Genomic DNA, 19,601 nt, shown 5'->3' on the forward strand with positions numbered 1-19,601 from the left:
CACTCTGCAGCCACCACAGGAGAGATACCCTGGCCCTGGGGGACAGGGTGATCATCCGATGAATCTGTAGATGTGACCCGGACCACTTGTCCAGAAGGTCCCATTGAAAAGGTCTCGCATGGAACCTGCCGAATGGAATGGCCTCGTAAGACGCCACGATCTTTCCCAGAACTCGAGTGCAGTGATGCACAGACACCCTTTTTGGCTTCAATAGGTCCCTGACTAAATTCATGAGTTCCTGGGCCTTTTCCATCAGAAGATAAACCCTCTTCTGGTCTGTATCCAGAATAATGCTTAAGAAAGGCAAACAAGTCGTTGGAACCAACTGTGACTTCGGGATATTGAGAATCCAGCCGTGCTGTTGCAACACCCTCAGGCAAAGTGATACGCTGTTCAGCAACTGTTCTCTTGATCTCGCTTTTATGAGGAGATCGTCCAAGTACGGGATAATTGTGACACCCTGTTTGCGCAGGAGCACAATCATTTCCGCCATTACCTTGGTGAAAATCCTCGGGGCTGTGGAAAGCCCAAACGGCAACGTCTGAAATTGGTAATGACAATCCTGTACAGCAAATCTCAGGAACGCCTGATGAGGCGCATATATGGGGATATGAAGGTACGCATCCTTTATGTCCAGGGACACTATATAATCCCCCCCCTTCCAGGGTGGCAATGACCGCTCTGAGCGATTCCATCTTGAACTTGAACCTTTTTAAGTATAGGTTTAAGGATTTTAAATTCAAAATGGGTCTGACCGGACCGTCCGGTTTCGGGACTACAAATAGGATTGAGTAATACCCCATCCCCTGCTGAAGCAGGGGGACTTTGACCACCACTTGTTGAAGACACAATTTTTGAATTGCATTTAAAACTATCTCCCTCTCTGGGGGAGAAGCCGGTAGGGCCGATTTGAAAAACCGGCGAGGAGGCACCTCTTCAAATTCCAGCTTGTAACCTTGGGAAACAATTTCTATTGCCCAGGGATCCACCTGTGAATGAACCCAGACGTGGCTGAAAAGTCGAAGACGTGCCCCCACTGGGGCGGACTCCCTCAGCGGAGCCCCAGCATCATGCGGTGGATTTTGTAGAGGCCGGGGAGGACTTCCGCTCCTGGGAACTAGTTGTGGTTGGCAGCTTTTTCCCCTTGCCCTTACCTCTGGCAAGAAAGGAAGATCCCCGCACTCTCTTGGTTTTATGCGACCGAAAGGACTGCATCTGATAATGTGGCGTTTTCTTAGGCTGTGAGGAAACATAAGGCAAAAAAGTTGATTTACTTGCCGTAGCTGTGGAAACTAGGTCCGTGAGACCTTCCCCAAACAATTCCTCACCCTTATAAGGTAAAACCTCCATATGCCTCTTCAAGTTGGCATCACCCGTCCATTGTCGGGTCCATAGGGCTCGTCTAGCAGAAATCGCCATAGCGTTGGCTCTGTAACCCAGTAAGCCAACGTCTCTCTGAGCATCTCTCATATATAAGACAGCATCTTTAATATGACCCAGGGTCAATAAAACTGTTTCCTTATCCAGCGTATCTAAATCAGCAGATAAGGTATCTGTCCACGCTGCTACAGCGCTACAAACCCAAGCCGATGCTATCGCCGGTCTGAGTAAGGTACCAGTATGTGTGTAAACAGACTCAAGGTAGTCTCCTGCCTGCGATCAGCAGGATTCTTGAGGGTTGCCGTATCTTGAGATGGCAGCGCTACCTTTTTGGATAAGCGTGTCAACGCTTTGTCAGCCCGTGGTGAGGACTCCCACAGTATCCTGTCCGTAGTCGGGAAAGGATACGCCATAAGAATCCTTTTGGGAATCTGCAGTTTTTTTGTCTGGAGATTCCCAAGCCTTTTCAAATAATTCGTTCAGCTTATGAGATGAAAGGTTACCTCAGGTTTCTTTTCCTTATACATGCGCACCCTCGTGTCAGGGACAGAGGGTTCATCCGTGATATGCAACACCTCCTTTATTGCAATAATCATATAATGAATACTTTTAGCCAACTTTGGCTGCAACTTTGCATCATCGTAGTAAACACTGGAGTCAGAATCCGTGTCGGTATCAGTGTCTACTATTTGGGATAGTGGGCGCTTTTGAGACCCCGAAGGCCCCTGCGACATAGTGAAAGGCAGGGATTGACTCCCTGTACATTCCCTGGACTCGGCTTTGTCCAACCTTTTGTGCAAAAAATTTACATATGCATTTAAAACATTCCACATATCCAACCAGGCACGTGTCGGCGTTGCCGACGGAGACACCACACATTTGCTCCACCTCCTCCCTAGAAGAGCCTTCCGCTTCAGACATGCCGACACACGCGTACCGACACCCCACACACTCAGGGAATTCTCTAATTGGAGACAGTTCCCCCACAAGGCCCTTTGGAGAGACAGAGGGGTATATTTACTAAGCTCCCGATTTTGACCGAGATGCCGTTTTTTCATCAAAGTGTCATCTCGGTCAATCTCGGTCATTTACTAAACACTAATCACGGCAGTGATGAGGGCATTCGTAATTTTTTGCTAGTTCAGGTAAAAAATTACGAATGAATACACCATCGGTCAAATTACGCCTGTTTAGATACGAATCTCGGTCATTTACTAAGCAAAAAAACACAAAACACTGCCGTGAAAAATTACAATTCGCAAAAAAGTCCTAAAAAAAAACAGACCTGCTTTTTTTATTCGTGATTTGAGATGCATGCAGGGATCCATGAGATCCGTGCATGTATATCAATGGGAAGGGGTGGGAAAGTGTTTTTTGTTGTTAAAAAAAATTGCGTGGGGTCCCCCCTCCTAAGCATAACCAGCCTCGGGCTCTTTGAGCCGATCCTGGTTGCAGAAATATGTTGAAAAAAATGACAGGGGTTCCCCCATATTTAAGCAACCAGCATCGGGCTCTGCGCCTGGTCCTGGTCCCAAAAATACGGGGGACAAAAAGAGTAGGGGTCCCCCGTATTTTTAAAACCAGCACCGGGCTCCACTAGCTGGACAGATAATGCCACAGCCGGGGGTCACTTTTATACTGCGCCCTGCGGCCGTGGCATCAAAAATCCAACTAGTCACCCCTGGCCGGGGTACCCTGGGGGAGTGAGGACCCCTTCAATCAAGGGGTCCCCCCCCCCCAGCCACCCAAGGGCCAGGGGTGAAGCCCGAGGCTGCCCCCCCCCATCCAATGGGCTGCGGATGGGAGGGCTGATAGCCTTTGTTGAAAAATAAAAGATATTGTTTTTAGTAGCAGTACTACAAGTCCCAGCAAGCCTCCCCCGCATGCTGGTACTTGGAGAACCACAAGTACCAGCATGCGGCGGAAAAACTGGCCCGCTGGTACCTGTAGTACTATTACTAAAAAAATACCCAAAAAAACACAAGACACACACACCGTGAAAGTATAATTTTATTACATACACACATACATACATACTTACCTTAAGTTCCCACGCAGGTCGGTCCTCTTGTCCAGTAGAATCCAAGGGGTACCTGTTGAAAAAATTATACTCACGAGATCCAGTGGTCCAGGCTCCTCGGCAAATCCAGGGTTAATCCACGTACTTGAATAAAATAAAAAAACGCTGTCACGACCACGAACTGAAAGGTGACCCATGTTTGCACATGGGTCACCTTGCCCCGAATGCCAGAAAGCCACTTTGCCTTCTGGCTAAGTGGGTTTCTTCAGCCAATCAGGGAGTGCCACGTTGTAGCACTCTCCTGATCAGCTGTGTGCTGCTGTCCTCACTGACAGGCAGCACGCGGCAGTGTTACAATGTAGCGCCTATGCGCTCCATTGTAACCAATGATGGGAACTTTCTGCTCAGCGGTGACGTCACTTTAGGTCAACCGCAGGGCAGAAAGTTCCCATCATTGGTTACAATGTAGCGCATAGGCGCTACATTGTAACACTGCCGTGTGCTGCCTGTCAGTGAAGACAGGAGCACACAGCTGATCAGGAGAGTGCTACAACGTGGCACTCCCTGATTGGCTGAAGAAACCCACTTAGCCAGAAGGCAAAGTGGCTTTCTGGCATTCGGGGCAAGGTGACCCATGTGCAAACATGGGTCACCTTTCAGTTCGTGGTCGTGACAGCGTTTTTTTTATTTTATTCAAGTACGTGGATTAACCCTGGATTTGCCGAGGAGCCTGGACCACTGGATCTCGTGAGTATAATTTTTTCAACAGGTACCCCTTGGATTCTACTGGAGAAGAGGACCGACCTGCGTGGGTTACATAAGGTAAGTATGTATGTGTGTGTGTATGTATTTAATAAAATTATACTTTCACGGTGTGTGTGTCTTGTGTTTTTTTGGGTATTTTTTTAGTAATAGTACTACAGGTACCAGCGGGCCAGTTTTTCCGCCGCATGCTGGTACTTGTGGTTCTCCAAGTACCAGCATGCGGGGGAGGCTTGCTGGGACTTGTAGTACTGCTACTAAAAACAATATCTTTTATTTTACAACAAAGGCTATCAGCCCTCCCATCCGCAGCCCATTGGATGGGGGGGGACAGCCTCGGGCTTCACCCCTGGCCCTTGGGTGGCTGGGGGGGGGGGACCCCTTGATTGAGGGGGTCCCCACTCCCCCAGGGTACCCCGGCCAGGGGTGACTAGTTGGATTTTTGATGCCACGGCCGCAGGGCACTATATAAAAGTGACCCCCGGCTGTGGCATTATCTGTCCAGCTAGTGGAGCCCGGTGCTGGTTTTAAAAATACGGGGGACCCCTACTCTTTTTGTCCCCCGTATTTTTGGGACCAGGACCAGGCGCAGAGCCCGATGCTGGTTGCTTAAATATGGGGGAACCCCTGTCATTTTTTTCAACATATTTCTGCAACCAGGATCGGCTCAAAGAGCCCGAGGCTGGTTATGCTTAGGAGGGGGGACCCCACGCATTTTTTTAAAAAAAATTACATTGTTTACTTTAAAAAAAAAAAAAAAAAAAACCCCAGCACGGATCACACAAATCCGTCCGAGATTGATTGTAAAAAAAAACGGCAGTGTTTTGCTAATCACTGCCGTTAAATTAGGTAAAAAAACACGAATGACATCGACATCGGAAGCAAAGAAAAACACGAATACGACAGCTTAGTAAATTAGTCGTAATCCATTCAAAAAGTTGCAGTTTTACACTGTCGATGTCATTCGTGATTGAACTTTGACCTTTTTTCGGAAATTACGAATCTTAGTAAATAAACCCCAGAGAGAGAGTATGCCAGCACACACCCAGCGCCAATGACCCTGGACAAAAATATACCCAGATAGCGCTTTTATTTCATATAAATATATCACTGCGCCAAATTATGTGCCCCCCCCCCCCTTCTTTAAAACCCACTGTCACCGTGTTCAGCAGGGGAAAGTCCGGGGAGCCAGCTTCTCAGCGGTGTGCTGTGGAGAAAATGGTGCTGGTGAGTGCTGAGGATCAAGCTCCGCCCCCTCAGCATTTAAAAACTGGCGGGGGATCTCAAATATACAGTGCAGAGCCTATATATGTACTGTTTTTGCCAGACCAGAGGTTTAAATTGCTGCCCAGGGCGCCCCCCCTGCGCCTTGCACCCTTACAGCGCCTGCCGTGTGTGTGTTATGTGGGAGCAATTGCGCGCAGCGTTACAGCTGCGCGTTACCTCAGTGAAGATCTAAAGTCTTCTGCCGCCACTGATGTCTTCTATCTTCTCATACTCACCTGGTTTCTATCTTCCGGCTCTGTGAGGAGGACAGCGGCGCGGCTCCGGGACGAACTCCAGGGAGAGACCTGCGTTCCGACTCCCTCTGGAGCTAATGGTGTCCAGTAGCCTAAGAAGCAGAGCCTAGCATTGAAGTAGGTCTGCTTCTCTCCCCTCAGTCCCTCGTTGCAGGGAGCCTGTTGCCAGCAGGCTCCCTGAAAATAAAAAACCTAACAAAATACTTTTTCAGGAAAACTCAGGAGAGCTCCCTGTAATGCACCCAGTCTCCTCTGGGCATAGTATCAAACTGAGGTTTGGAGTAGGGGCATAGAGGGAGTTGCCAGTGCACACCCATATCTAAAGTTCTTTTTAGTGCCCATGTCTCCTGCGGAGCCAGTCTATTCCCCATGATCATTGAGGAGTCCCCAGCATCCTCTAGGATGTAAGAGAAAATAAGATTTTAAACCTACCGGTAAATCTTTTTCTCGTAGTCCGTAGAGGATGCTGGGGACTCCGTAAGGACCATGGGGATAGACGGGCTCCGCAGGAGACATGGGCACTTTAAGAAAGACTTTGACTCTGGGTGTACACTGGCTCCTCCCTCTATGCCCCTCCTCCAGACCTCAGTTAGAGAAACTGTGCCCAGAGGAGACGGACAGTACGAGGAAAGGATTTTTGTTAATCCAAGGGCAAGATTCATACCAGCCACACCAATCACACCGTATAACTTGTGATATACTATCTAGTTAACAGCATGAAAAAACAACATATCATCAGTCCAAAACCGATGAAACTATAACATCACCCTTATGTAAGCAATAACTATATACAAGGCTTGCAGAAGTAGTCCGCACTTGGGACGGGTACCCAGCATCCTCTATGGACTACGAGAAAAAGATTTACCGGTAGGTTTAAAATCTTATTTTCTCTAACGTCCTAGAGGATGCTGGGGACTCCGTAAGGACCATGGGGATTATACCAAAGCTCCCAAATGGGCGGGAGAGTGCGGATGACTCTGCAGCACCGATTGAGCAAACAGGAGGTCCTCCTCAGCCAGGGTATCAAACTTATAGAACTTTGCAAAGGTGTTTGACCCCGACCAAGTAGCAGCTCGACACAGCTGTAGTGCCGAGACCCCTCGGGCAGCCGCCCAAGACGAGCCTACTTTCCTAGTGGAATGGGCCTTAACCGATTTTGGTAACAGCAATCCTGCCGTAGAATGCGCCTGCTAAATCGTGTTACAGATCCAGCGAGCAATAGTCTGCTTTGAAGCAGGGCCGCCAACCTTGCTGGCTGCATACAGGACAAACAGTCCTTCTGCTTTTCTGATCCCAGCCGTTCTGGCCACGTAAATTTTCAAAGCCCTGACCACATCCAGGGACTCTGAATCCTCCAAGTCACGTGTAGCCACAGGCACGACAATAGGTTGGTTCATATGGAAGGATGAGACCACCTTAGGTAGGAATTGAGGACGGTTCCGCAATTCCGCTCTATCCATATGGAAAACCAGATAGGGGCTTTTATGTGATAAAGCCGCCAATTCCGAAACTCGCCTAGCCGAAGCCAAGGCTAACAACATGACCACCTTCCAAGTGAGATATTTCAACTCCACTGTTTTAAGTGGTTCAAACCAATGTGACTTAAGGAAACCTAACACCACGTTAAGGTCCCAAGGCGCCACCGGAGGTACAAAAGGAGGCTGAATATGCAGCACTCCCTTCACAAAAGTCTGTAGTTCAGGTAAAGAGGCCAATTCCTTTTGAAAGAAAATGGATAAGGCCAAAATCTGAACTTTAATGGAGCCTAATTTTAGGCCCAAATTCACTCCAGTTTGTAAGAAGTGAAGAAAACGGCTTAGATGGAATTCTTCCGTAGGAGCATTCCTGGCCTCACACCAAGAAACATATTTTCGCCATATTCGGTGATAATGTTTAGATGTCACGTCCTTCCTAGCCTTTATTAGCGTAGGAATAACATCATCCGGAATACCCTTTTCCGCTAGGATCCCGCGTTCAACCACCATGCCGTCAAACGCAGCCGCGGTAAGTCTTGGAACAGACAGGGACCTTGTTGTAACAGGTCCTGCCTTAGAGGATGAGGCCACGGATCTTCTGTGAGCATTTACTGCAGATCTGGATACCAGGTCCTTCGTGGCCAATCCGGAACAATGAGTATTGTTCTCACTCCTCTTTTTCTTATTATCCTCAACACCTTGGGTATGAGAGGAAGAGGAGGAAACACATAGACCGACTGGAACACCCACAGTGTCACTAGGGCGTCCACAGCTACCGCCTGAGGGTCTCTTGACCTTGCGCAATACCTTTGTAGCTTTTTGTTGAGACGGGACGCCATCATGTCTATTTGGGGCAGTCCCCACCGATTCACAATCTGCGCGAAGACTTCTTGATGAAGTCCCCACTCTCCCGGATGCAGGTCGTGTCTGCTGAGGAAGTCTGCTTCCCAGTTGTCCACTCCCGGAATGAACACTGCTGACAGACCGCTTACATGATTCTCCGCCCAGCAAAGAATTCTGGTGGCTTCCACCATTGCCACTCTGCTCCTTGTGCCGCCTTGGCAGTATTCATGAGCTACTGCGGTGACGTTGTCTGACTGGATCAGAACTGGTCGATTGCGAAGTAAGATCTCCGCTTGACGTAGGGTGTTGTATATGGCCCTTAGTTCCAGGATGTTGATATGAAGACAAGTCTCTTGACTTGACCAAAGGCCTTAGCAATTTCTTCCCTGTGTGACTGCTCCCCAACCTCGGAGGCTCACGTCCGTGGTCACCAGGATCCAGTCCTGAATGCCGAACCTGTGGCCCTCTAGAAGGTGAGCACTTTTCAGCCACCATAGGAGAGATACTCTGGCCCTGGGGGACAGGGTGATCAGCTGATGCATTTGCAGATGTGACCCAGACCATTTGTCCAATAGGTCCCATTGGAAGGTCCTTGCATGGAATCTGCCGTAGGGAATGGCTTCGTATGTCGCCACCATTTTTCCCAGGACTTGAGTGCACTGATGTATTGACACTTGTTTTGGCTTCAACAGGTTCATAACTAGTCATGAGTTCCTGCGCTTTTTCTGTCGGAAGAAAAACCCTCTTCTGGTCTGTGTCCAGAATCATGCCCAAGAAGGGCAGACGAGTTGTAGGATTCAGCTGCGACTTTGGAATATTGATAATCCAGCCGTGTCGCTGTAACACAGTCAGTGAAAGTGATACGCTGTTCAGCAACTTCTCCCGTGATCTCGCTTTTATAAGGAGATCATCCAAGTACGGGATAATTGTGACACCCTGTTTGCGCAGGAGCACCATCATTTCCGCCATTACCTTGGTGAAAATTCTCGGGGCCGTGGAAAGCCCTAGTGGCAACGTCTGAAATTGGTAATGACAATCCTGTACCGCAAATCTCAGGTACGCCCGATGAGGAGGATATATGGGAACAGAGATACCATAAAATCTCCCCCTTCCAGGCTGGCGATGACCGCTCTGAGCGATTCCATCTTGAACTTGAACCGTTTTAAGTAAAGGTTCAGGGATTTTAAATTCAAAATGGGTCTGACCGAACGGTCCGGTTTCGGGACCACAAACAGAGTTGAGTAGTACCCCTTCCCTCTTTGAAGCAGGGGAACCTCTACCACCACTTGTTGAAGACACAATTTGCGAATCGCATGTAACACTATCTCCCTTTCCAGGGGGGAAGTCGGTAGGGCCGATTTGAAAAACCGTCGAGGAGGCACCTCTTCGAATTCCAGCTTGTAACCCTGGGAAACAATTTCTATTGCCCAGGGATCCACCTGTGAGTGACCCCAGATGTGGCTGAACAGTCGAAGACGTGCCCCCACTGGGGCGGACTCCCTCAGGGGAGCCCCAGCGTCATGCGGTGGATTTTGCAGAGGCCGGAGAGGACTTCTGTTCCTGGGAACTAATTGTCTTGTGCAGCTTTTTCCCTCTGCCCTTACCTCTGGCAAAAAAGGACGATCCACGTACTCTCTTGCTTTTATTGGAACGAAAGGACTGCATTTGATAATGAGGCGCTTTCTTAGATTGTGAGGGTATATATGGCAAAAAATCCGATTTACCTGCCGTAGCCGTAGAGACAAGGTCCGAGAGGCCCTCTCCAAACAATTCCTCACCCTTGTAAGGCAACAACTCCATATGTCTCTTAGAGTCGGCATCATTTGACCACTGTCGGGTCCATAAGACACGCCTAGCAGAAATAGACATAGCGTTTATCCTGGAACCCAGTAAACTAATGTCTCTTTGAGCATCCCTCATATATAAGACAGCATCTTTTATATGCCCTAGGGTCATTAAAATGGTATCCTTATCAAGGGTCTCAATATCCGCTAAGGAATCTGTCCATGCTGCTACAGCACTATAAACCCAGGCCGACGCAATAGCCGGTCTGAGTAACGTACCAGAATGTGTGTAAATGGACTTCAAGGTAACCTCCTGCTTGCGGTCAGCAGGATCCTTGAGGGTAGGCGTATCTTGGGATAGAAGCGCTATCTTTTTTGATAAGCGCGTCAAAGCTTTGTCTACCCTAGGGGAGGATTCCCACCGGATTCTGTCCTGCGACGGGAAATGATAAGCTATTAGAATCATTTTGGGAATCTGCAGTTTTTTGTCTGGAGTTTCCCACGCTTTTTCACATAATACGTTCAGCTCATGTGATGAGGGAAAAATGACCTCAGGTTTCTTTCCCTTATACATGTGTACCCTCGTGTTAGGGACAGGGGGTTCCTCAGTGATATGCAAAACATCTTTTATTGCGATAATCATATATCGAATACATTTAGCCACCTTTGGCTGAAATTTTGCATCATCGTAGTCAACACTGGAGTCTGAATCCGTGTCGGTATCTGTGTCAAGTAATTGGGATAGTGGGCGCTTCTGAGACCCCGAAGGTCCAGGCGACATTGGGACAGGCATGGGTTGACTCCCTGACTGTACCCCAGCTTCAGCTTTGTCTAATCTTTTGTGCAATAAATTAACATTAGCACTTAAAACATTCCACATATCCATCCAGTCAGGTGTCGGCACTGCCGACGGAGACCTAACATTCATATACTCCTTAGATGAACCTTCAATCTCAGACATGTCGACACACGCGTACCGACACACCACACACACACACACACACACACACAGGGAAGCCCTTTTCTGAAGACCGGTTCCCCACAAGGCCCTTTGGAGAGACAGAGAGAGAGTATGCCAGCACACACCCCAGCGCTATATGACCCAGGAAAAAACACAGTATGTTTACCCAGTAGCACTTTTGTTATGTATATGCGCCAATTATGTACCCCCTCCTCTACTTTAAAACCCTTCTTTCACCGTGTGTTAAGCAGGGGAAAGTCCGGGGAGCTTCCTCTCAGCGGTGCTGTGGAGAAAAATGGCGCTGGTGAGTGCTGAGAGAAGCCCCGCCCCCTTGGCGGCGGGCTTCTGTCCCGCTCAAATTTCTCAATAATATGGCGGGGGCTGTTTATATACATGTACAGTGCCCAGCTGTACATATATATATATATATATATATATATGCCACAGGAGAGGTTTATATTGCTGCCCAGGGCGCCCCCCCCGCTCCCTGCACCCTTACAGTGACCGAGGTGTGTGAGGTGAATGGGAGCAATGGCGCACAGCTGCAGTGCTGTGCGTTACCTCTATGAAGATCAAGGTGTCTTCTGCCGCCTCTGATGTTCTTTTCCTCAATACTCACCCGGCTTCAATCTTCCGGCTCTGCGAGGAGAACGTAGCCTTAGAAACAGAGCCCTGAAACTCAGAGAAGTGGGTCTGTTTCTCTCCCCTCAGTCCCTCGATGCAGGGAGTCTGTTGCCAGCAGGCTACCTGAACATAAAAAACCTAACTAAAATGCTTTCTTTACAGGAAACTTAGGAGAGCTCCTGAAATGCACCCAGTCTCCACTGGGCACAGTATCAAACTGAGGTCTGGAGGAGGGGCATAGAGGGAGGAGCCAGTGCACACCCAGAGTCAAAGTCTTTCTTAAAGTGCCCATGTCTCCTGAGGAGTCCGTCTATCCCCATGGTCCTTACGGAGTCCCCAGCATCATCTAGGACGTTAGAGAAATATTATATATATATCAGCAAAAGTGAAGCCAGCACTCCCCTCTGTACTTAAGCAGGAATATTGCATCCGGTGCCTTCCAGGTGTATTAGGCCACAAACGGTCAATCACCACACATAGCAGAAATAGGCGGCACTCAGGACGACTTGTAAGAATCACACGGACCCCCAGAGTAGAGTTCTACTCTGGGGTCTGTGTGATTCTTACAAGTCGTCCTGAGTGCCGCCTATTTCTGCTATATATATATATATATATATATATATATATATATATATATATGAAACTAACGTTGCTTAATAAGAAAAGTTTTTACCTGTACCATTTCTTCCTCTGGCATATCAGCAAATGCATTATCTTTATTCAAAAGAGCACTATTTTTAAAGTAATATGAAGGTGTGTAATCTTTTTTTCCAGATGGCATTGCAGAAGAATAATGCAACAACATTCTAGAGGAAATAGAGGTCTGTTGTGAAAGCTGTATTGGAAGTTGAACTTGTGGAACATATTTATCATTAATGACCTGTCCTTTTCCATTTTCCAACATTTGCATTTGTCCATAATATCTCTTAGGTCCCAAATTTATATCCTTACTGGTGCTGTAAAAAACATTTTCACCTTCAGGCCAAGTGTTGATTTTCTTATCTGCAGACCTGTAACATTAAAGTGAGTTTACTTCGACATGTGATACCAGCATATTGTAATCTCAACTGTTTAAGATGTATACAGTATCTACATTTTGCAAATTTATTAGAGCTCTATTTTGCTGTGTAACTATTTCGTTCCTTGATACACACACACACACACACAATATATATATATATATATATATATATATATATATCCATAGAGGGTCCACACTCACGTTTGCTTATGAAGAAAATGTTGGGGTGGCTTCCAATGAGGGAGAAATCTCACTCCAATATATTTCCAAATTAAGGGAGCACTCACCAGTCTTCAAATAGATCAAGGCAATTTATTCAGACCATCAGCATATAGTGTATGTCGACGTTTCGGTCACAATTCTGACCTTTGTCAAGATACCAGTGCAATGAACTAGTGTTACCTATATACCCATATAGGTCCCTCCCTCCAATTAATCAAAGCAACTCCCCCACACCCCACATAAACAATTACATACAATAGACACATATTAAAACCAAGAGGTCACTATTTTATTCCACCCCTTTCTTGGCAATCATTCACTTACCCACCCTTGCAGCCAACAAACATTTGTGCAGTAAAGATCAGTATATGCGGCGTGCGTTCCACCGCCGGCCATACTTCCGGTCCGTTGAACGCAGCCTCCTCATTAACATGTAGGATATTACCATTCTAGCCGCGGGTCACGTGATCGGCGCTATACACAAGGGGGCCGGCCACATATTATGCAGTGAAGATTAGTATATATGGCGTGCGTTCCACCGCCGGCCGTACTTCCGGTCCGTGGAACGCAACTTCTGCATTAACACAAAGGAGATCACCACTCCAGCCGCAGGTCACGTGATCGGCGCCACACAGCGATGCCTAGCAACAAGTACATCAAGTCTAAATGCGTTCAGCCATAGACCAAGTATCTGGTCCATGGGACGCATAAAGCCACTACCCATACAAAAGATTCATCTTAAAGTTGCATATATTCATATTACATTACTAATATACTATTGGCAACACATTATAATATAGATCAGCCTGATCAAGTTATAAATATTTGGAAGAAACACGAGTATATACACATCTCCAACTAGGGCTGCAAAGGGAGTAAGTGTATTACAGGGGGGAATAACCTATAGTGGGTATCATTATAAATTCCATCATGTAGCAGCTTTTAACCATATTCGATCCCACCTACATACATAGTGGGTCCCATGCAAATCACTAAAAAACATGATTCGCCAGGGATCCCCCGTATGTATAGTAGGATCCTATTTCACATCACAAGGTTTCAGTTTCAGAGCATCGTATAGAAAAAATGATAACCGACGACAGGATCAAAATAAGAAAAAAGAAAGAAAAATGGAAAAAATATTATACAAAAACAACCATGGAGCCATAGCAGGGCTGTCATTCCAGGAAAAAACTGTAGTGTATTGCATCATTGAGGCCACGAGGTCGTATTGTATCCAGTCTATGGATCCACGCTGCTTCACGTTTCAGTAGTAGTTTTGCCCGATCCCCACCTCTCCTGGGCATCTCCACTCTATCAATCAACATACTCCTCAGAGACGCCAAGGAGTGTCGTGCTTCACAGAAGTGCCTGGCCACCAGTTTGTCTGAGTTGCCACTTGTTATGGCATTTCTGATAGAGAGTCGGTGATTGGCCATTCTTTCACGGAATGGACAAATAGTCTTTCCAACATATACCAAGGAGCATGTGCATGTCAGGGTATACACCACATAATCAGAGGTGCAACTCAATCTATGGCGTATAGATATCTTTGCTCCTGTATGCGGATGATGGAAAAATTGACCAGTAGTCATACTTCGACAGGTGGTGCAGTTTATACACCTGAAGCATCCTAGCTTCTTAGGCATCAGCCACATATCAGAAGCCTGTGGTACTGGTCTGTCAGGCTGCATTAGGATATCCTTCAGATTGTGAACACGTCTGAAGCTTAATACAGGGTTGAGTATCCCTTATCCAAAATGCTTGAGACCAGAAGTATTTTGGATATCAGATTTTTCCGTATTTTGGAATAATTGCATACCATAATGAGATATCATGGTGATGAGACCCAAGTCTAAGCACAGAATGCATTTATGTCTCATATACAAACAGCCTGAAGGTAATTTTAGCCAACATTTTTAATAACTTTGTGCATTAAACAAAGTGTGTGAACATTCACACAATTCATTTTTGTTTCATATACACCTTATACACAAAGCCTGAAGGTCATTTAATACAATATATTTAATAACTCTGTGCATTAAACAAAGTTTGTGTACATTGAACCATCAGAAAACAAAGGTTTCACTATCTCACTCTCACTCAAAAAAGTCCGTATTTTGGAATATTCCGTATTTCGGAATATGTGGATATGGGATACTCAACCTGTAGTGGTTTATCAGGTAATTTTTTTTATAAGAACCGGATCCGTTCTCACTACTGGCCATAGTCTTTTGACTGCTTTCCGAATCGCTGGACCAGCCGTATTGAAGGTGGTGGAGATAACAAAAGGATTGTCCTCCTTGCATTTTCTATGTGAGGCTCCCTCATGAATATTCTTAGCCTTACTCAGGCATCTACTGATGGTCTGTTTGTCATAGCCCCTTGCCTCAAATCTCACTTTCATCTCCTCCAATTGTTTACCAGCCACATCTTTATCTGAGTTATTTCTAAGAACCCTCAGAAATTGTGATATGGGTAGATTTTGCTTTCAACAGCAGAAATGAGTGTATTGTCTAAAGGTTTGAGTTTCATACCCACTCCTAAGTTTAATGACTTTGAATGGTCTGTGGATAGGTTTAAAGTGGGCAGGAAATTGAGACTTGCTGAGAAATTTGAGAAAGTGATGCCCAGTACTGGGATTGTTAAACCATTCAAAAAATAAAAGTATTTATGATCCCATATCACACAATTCAATTATAAAGACCTTTACCAGAATGCTTGACTCTGATATTAAGGAATCTTTAGCTAAGCAAAAAAAGATTAGACATAATCTCTCTGCGGTGGAAAGGAGGGCATTATATGAGATGAAGAACAATCCAAACATTACTGTGAGACCCACTGATAAGGGGGGAGCGGTTGTTGTATTAAACACTACAGATTATAACACTGAAGTATTAAGACAATTAGCGGACACTAAGACATACAGATTGCTATCTGGGGATCCAGGTGTGGTCTTTAAAAATCGTCTAGATAGGGGGGCGTGGCCTGGCAGGCAAGCTAGAAAGACGTGCCTGTGACTAGCTCCTGGTACCTGGGCCGAAATTATTATATAGCCCTCTATCTGGCCCATTTCTCGACCCATCTGACATCTGCTGCACTAATAATCCCCCCTGCACCAGGCACGACGAGTCCCGGAGCCGGGGGAGGCCTCCTGCCTCCTTGCGGGTTGGGGCCTAGGTGTCGTGCGTAAGCCGGGGGCTGGATTCCGGTGGAGAAGCCGAGCGTGGTGGACTGGGGCTGCGGGACCTGGCTGGACGAACCGCGACTCACCGTGACCTGCTCTCCACACTACAATCCCGTCAGCAGGCTCCGTATGCGCAGGGAGGTGCTCCGTGCTCACCCGGCGGGGAGAGAAACCAGGTGCAGGCGGCTGCCTGCACGGAGCTCTGGGGTTGCCGGGATGACCGCCGTGATCCGCCGGAGGCCGGCCTCTTCATTGTGTGACTGACGTCGGAAGCGGCTCTCCCCCGCCGCACTAGAGCCGCCTATACTCTATAACCCTGTAACCCACGGAGTCCCTCACGAAGGCCTGCAGGGGACCGCTTGGCTGCTGGCGGCCATCTTGGCTCAGGAGCTCGGGACACGGGTGTGGCCCTCGGCGGCCGAAGGTGAGACTGGGGGACCCTGTGTGTCGGCTGGACCGCAGCTGGGAGGCCCTCTCTGTTGGTCCCTGTATATTGCCCCAAATATACATCCATAACCTGCAGGAATAGTGCGGGGTGATAGTATAGCTCGGAACTTCCTCGCCCGGGCATTGTCTCACTACCCCCCACCACTTGATCACTAGAGCAGACCAGCCCATCCAGGACTACAGTAATTAAGTCCAGGGGGGACCTGTTCCTTAAACACTGCAAAGGCTTCCACCACAAATATCTTTTGCTTTGTTTCACCTATGATATATGAACCTGGAGCTCCATCTACTGGCAGCCCTCATATTTGATTTCAGCTGCAGGCCGGGTACTCTTTCTCTCATAATGTGATTCATTGGAACCAGCCCTGAGTCTCGGGATCGCTTATGTCATAATATTGAAGCTGTCCTATCCCCGCCACCGGGACTTTTTCAAACACACTGATGCAGTGATTCTCTCTAACCACCATATACGCACACATGTTCACCATGACTAGAGGCAACAAAAAAGCAACAGGGGGCAGCGGTGACCCCGAGCCTGAAAAAATTTGCCTACTCAAATACCAAATCGCCAGGACAGGGGGCTACGTCACAACCTGACGTCTCAGACTCGGAGGACTCCGACCATTCTCCTCTGACCCGAAAGGATCTCCATCTGCTTTTCCGCGAAATCAAGGAGACGAGGAAATCTGTACAGGCGGAGGTTCATACAGCTATTGCCTCTCTTAAAGCCGACATTACGGATCTGGGTGACAGGACGGACTACTTGGAGTCTAAAATGGACGAAGTGGTCGCTTTTCAACAGGGGGTGGAGGATGATGTTCATACCCTAAAGCAAGAAATGCGCCTAATCCTGGAACATCAGGAGGACCAGGATAATCGGGCGCGCCGGAATAATCTTCGCATCAGGGGGGTCCCCGAGGACGTTGATATGGCATCCCTCCCCGTCTACCTCAAGAAACTGTTTGTACACCTCTCGCCCTCAACTCCGGAAGATCAGTTTCTGTTGGATAGGGCCCACAGGGCGCTTCGCCCCAGTTCTCAAGATCAAGCCCAACCCAGAGATGTTATTCTCCGCTGCCATTATTATTCGGCTAAAGAGGACTTGCTTAGGGAGGCCAGAAAGCTTCCCAAGTTGGATTTCCTAGGACATTCCCTTCAAATATTTCAGGACATTGCTCCTAGTACACTACTTAAAAGAAAGGAATTCCGACCCATTACTCTGGCTCTCCGAGACAATGGCATTCGATATAGATGGGGATTCCCCTTCCGCATACTTGTATGGCACCATAACCGCCTCCACTCGGCTAGGGACCTAGCTGAAGCTAAAGATCTCTTACGCAACCTAGGCGTTACCCCGTCTCCAACCATGTCTGAGTCTCCGCAGCGGATGAATGAGGCTCCTTCTGTAGAGTCGAACGACACTCCGAGACGCTCCCTGAACTGAGACTGGTCACGAGTGCCCTCAACACGGAAATCCGCCTCTGCTGGCCCTAACACCTGAGGCCGTTCCTGCTTAAATATTATTTTATTTTTATCTTATATTGCCTATATGTGTGTCTATCTTGTTAAGATGTGGCTTCCCTCTGCTTTCGTCCCAACACCGTCCCGCCTCCCCGTGCACATGGCACAGCCATCCAGGCGCGTTAACCTGGGTTAGCCACTGTTATTTCACCAGATACCTTAGGGGATGGTGGGGATAGGGATTACGCATATACCTTTTAAATGTAGGTTCCCGGACTCGGGGCACCAGGATGAGTGCCCGTTACCCTTGATGCATCTGGCTCGGCCAGGCCGCGTCCCCATAATTGGGTCTTATACCCTAGTCCGGTCGTTGTCACTTAGTGACCTCCTTTGGTTTCCCCCTGACCGGCACGTTTGGCCAGATGCCGTTTCTTCTGGTCTCCAACCTTCCTCTTTTCCCTGTCTCTCCCATGTTTTGTCTCCCCTGTTTCTGTCTGTTTTTGTATTCGTATCCTTTTTTTGTCCGTCTATGCATAAATATCTGCCATGTATCGCATACATTTACACTGTTTTTGTCCTGGTTTTTCATAGGGTTGCGGTGTCCGGAGGGAGGTGGTGAAGCGTTTCGAGACCCGGTCGGCCATGGCTCTTAAAGTCTATTCGCACAACGTCAAAGGTTTGAACAGCCCTAACAAACGCACCAAGCTATTCCTCTCCCTTAAGCAGGCCAAGGGTGACTTAGTTTTCCTACAGGAAACCCACTTTAAGAAATCCCTACACCCTGATTTAAAATCCAAAGCTTACCCCCTTACATTTCACGCATGTGATGCCACACACAAGAAGAGGGGGGGTCTCCATTCTGATAGCTGCCCACCTTACGTTTGAATTGCTGGACAGTCATGCAGATAAAGCAGGTAGATGGCTTATTCTTGTAGGGAAACTAAATGATAGCCTATGTACCCTAGTTAATATCTACGCCCCAAATCAAAATCAAGCTACATTCTTCGGGAGGCTGAGTGCACATTTGACTAGACTCGGTAGGGGAGAGGTCATAATGGCCGGAGACTTTAATGAGGTACTGGATGCCTCCCTAGATAGGTCCTCCCCTCCTCATCCTCGGTCTCTTAACCGCCCCCGTCCGACCTTGGCGTCTCTTGCTTTGCTAGACCTTCTGAAAATCCACTTACTATTCGACTCTTTTAGGCAATCTGAACCACTGACCAGAGACTACACCTTCTTTTCCTCTGTACACAAGTCCTACTCTAGAATTGACATGATCCTACTCAGCCGGGATCTATCCGGCAAATTGAAATCTGCCTGTATTCTCCCTATGATTTGGTCTGACCACTGCCCAATCACTGCCGAACTCCAATCCATCACCCCACGCCCTCCCCCCATTTCCTGGCGTCTGAACGACTCCATATTACACAGCCAGGAAGTTACCACTCAAATCAAAGACTGCCTTGCCGATTACTTCCTTCTCAATGACCTCCCGGAGACTTCCCCAACCACTCTGTGGGAGGCACATAAAGCTGTCCTACGTGGCCATTTGATTAGCCAGGCAGCTAGGCTTAAAAAAACCCGGGAGCTTAGCTTCCTTTCCCTCTCTACTAAACTCCAGGCCCTTGAGCGTCAGCATAAACTCTCTCCTACCCCGTCTAATCTAGAACCCCTACTAGAAGCTAGAAATGCAATGTCACTCTCTCTGTCGGAACGTACGGCAAAGACTCTTCAGAGGCTTAACCAGACCTTCTACGAGAAAGGCGACAAAGCCGATAGAATTCTGGCTTCTCGTCTTAGAGCACAACGATCCCGTAATAATATCCTAGCGGTAAACACCGAATCTGGCGAAATCACATATGACCCAGGGGGTATAAACAGGGTGTTCCGGGAT

The 19,601-nt window shown here is 47.6% G+C and overlaps 1 protein-coding gene across 5 annotated transcripts in view; it reads right to left on the reverse strand.

The window, feature by feature from the left end:
* The window catches only part of SPATA22 (spermatogenesis associated 22), a 576,361-nt gene that overhangs the window by 372,736 nt on the left and 184,024 nt on the right, over positions 1 to 19,601 (reverse strand). For all 5 annotated transcript variants that reach the window (XM_063955812.1, XM_063955813.1, XM_063955814.1 and 2 more), the window contains one exon: positions 12,043 to 12,379. In XM_063955812.1, the coding sequence (XP_063811882.1) occupies positions 12,043 to 12,379 (337 nt within the window). The remainder of the gene's footprint in view (positions 1 to 12,042; positions 12,380 to 19,601) is intronic.

This window comes from Pseudophryne corroboree, chromosome 2 (assembly GCF_028390025.1).
Source record: "Pseudophryne corroboree isolate aPseCor3 chromosome 2, aPseCor3.hap2, whole genome shotgun sequence".
NCBI classification, from domain to species: domain Eukaryota; kingdom Metazoa; phylum Chordata; class Amphibia; order Anura; family Myobatrachidae; genus Pseudophryne; species Pseudophryne corroboree.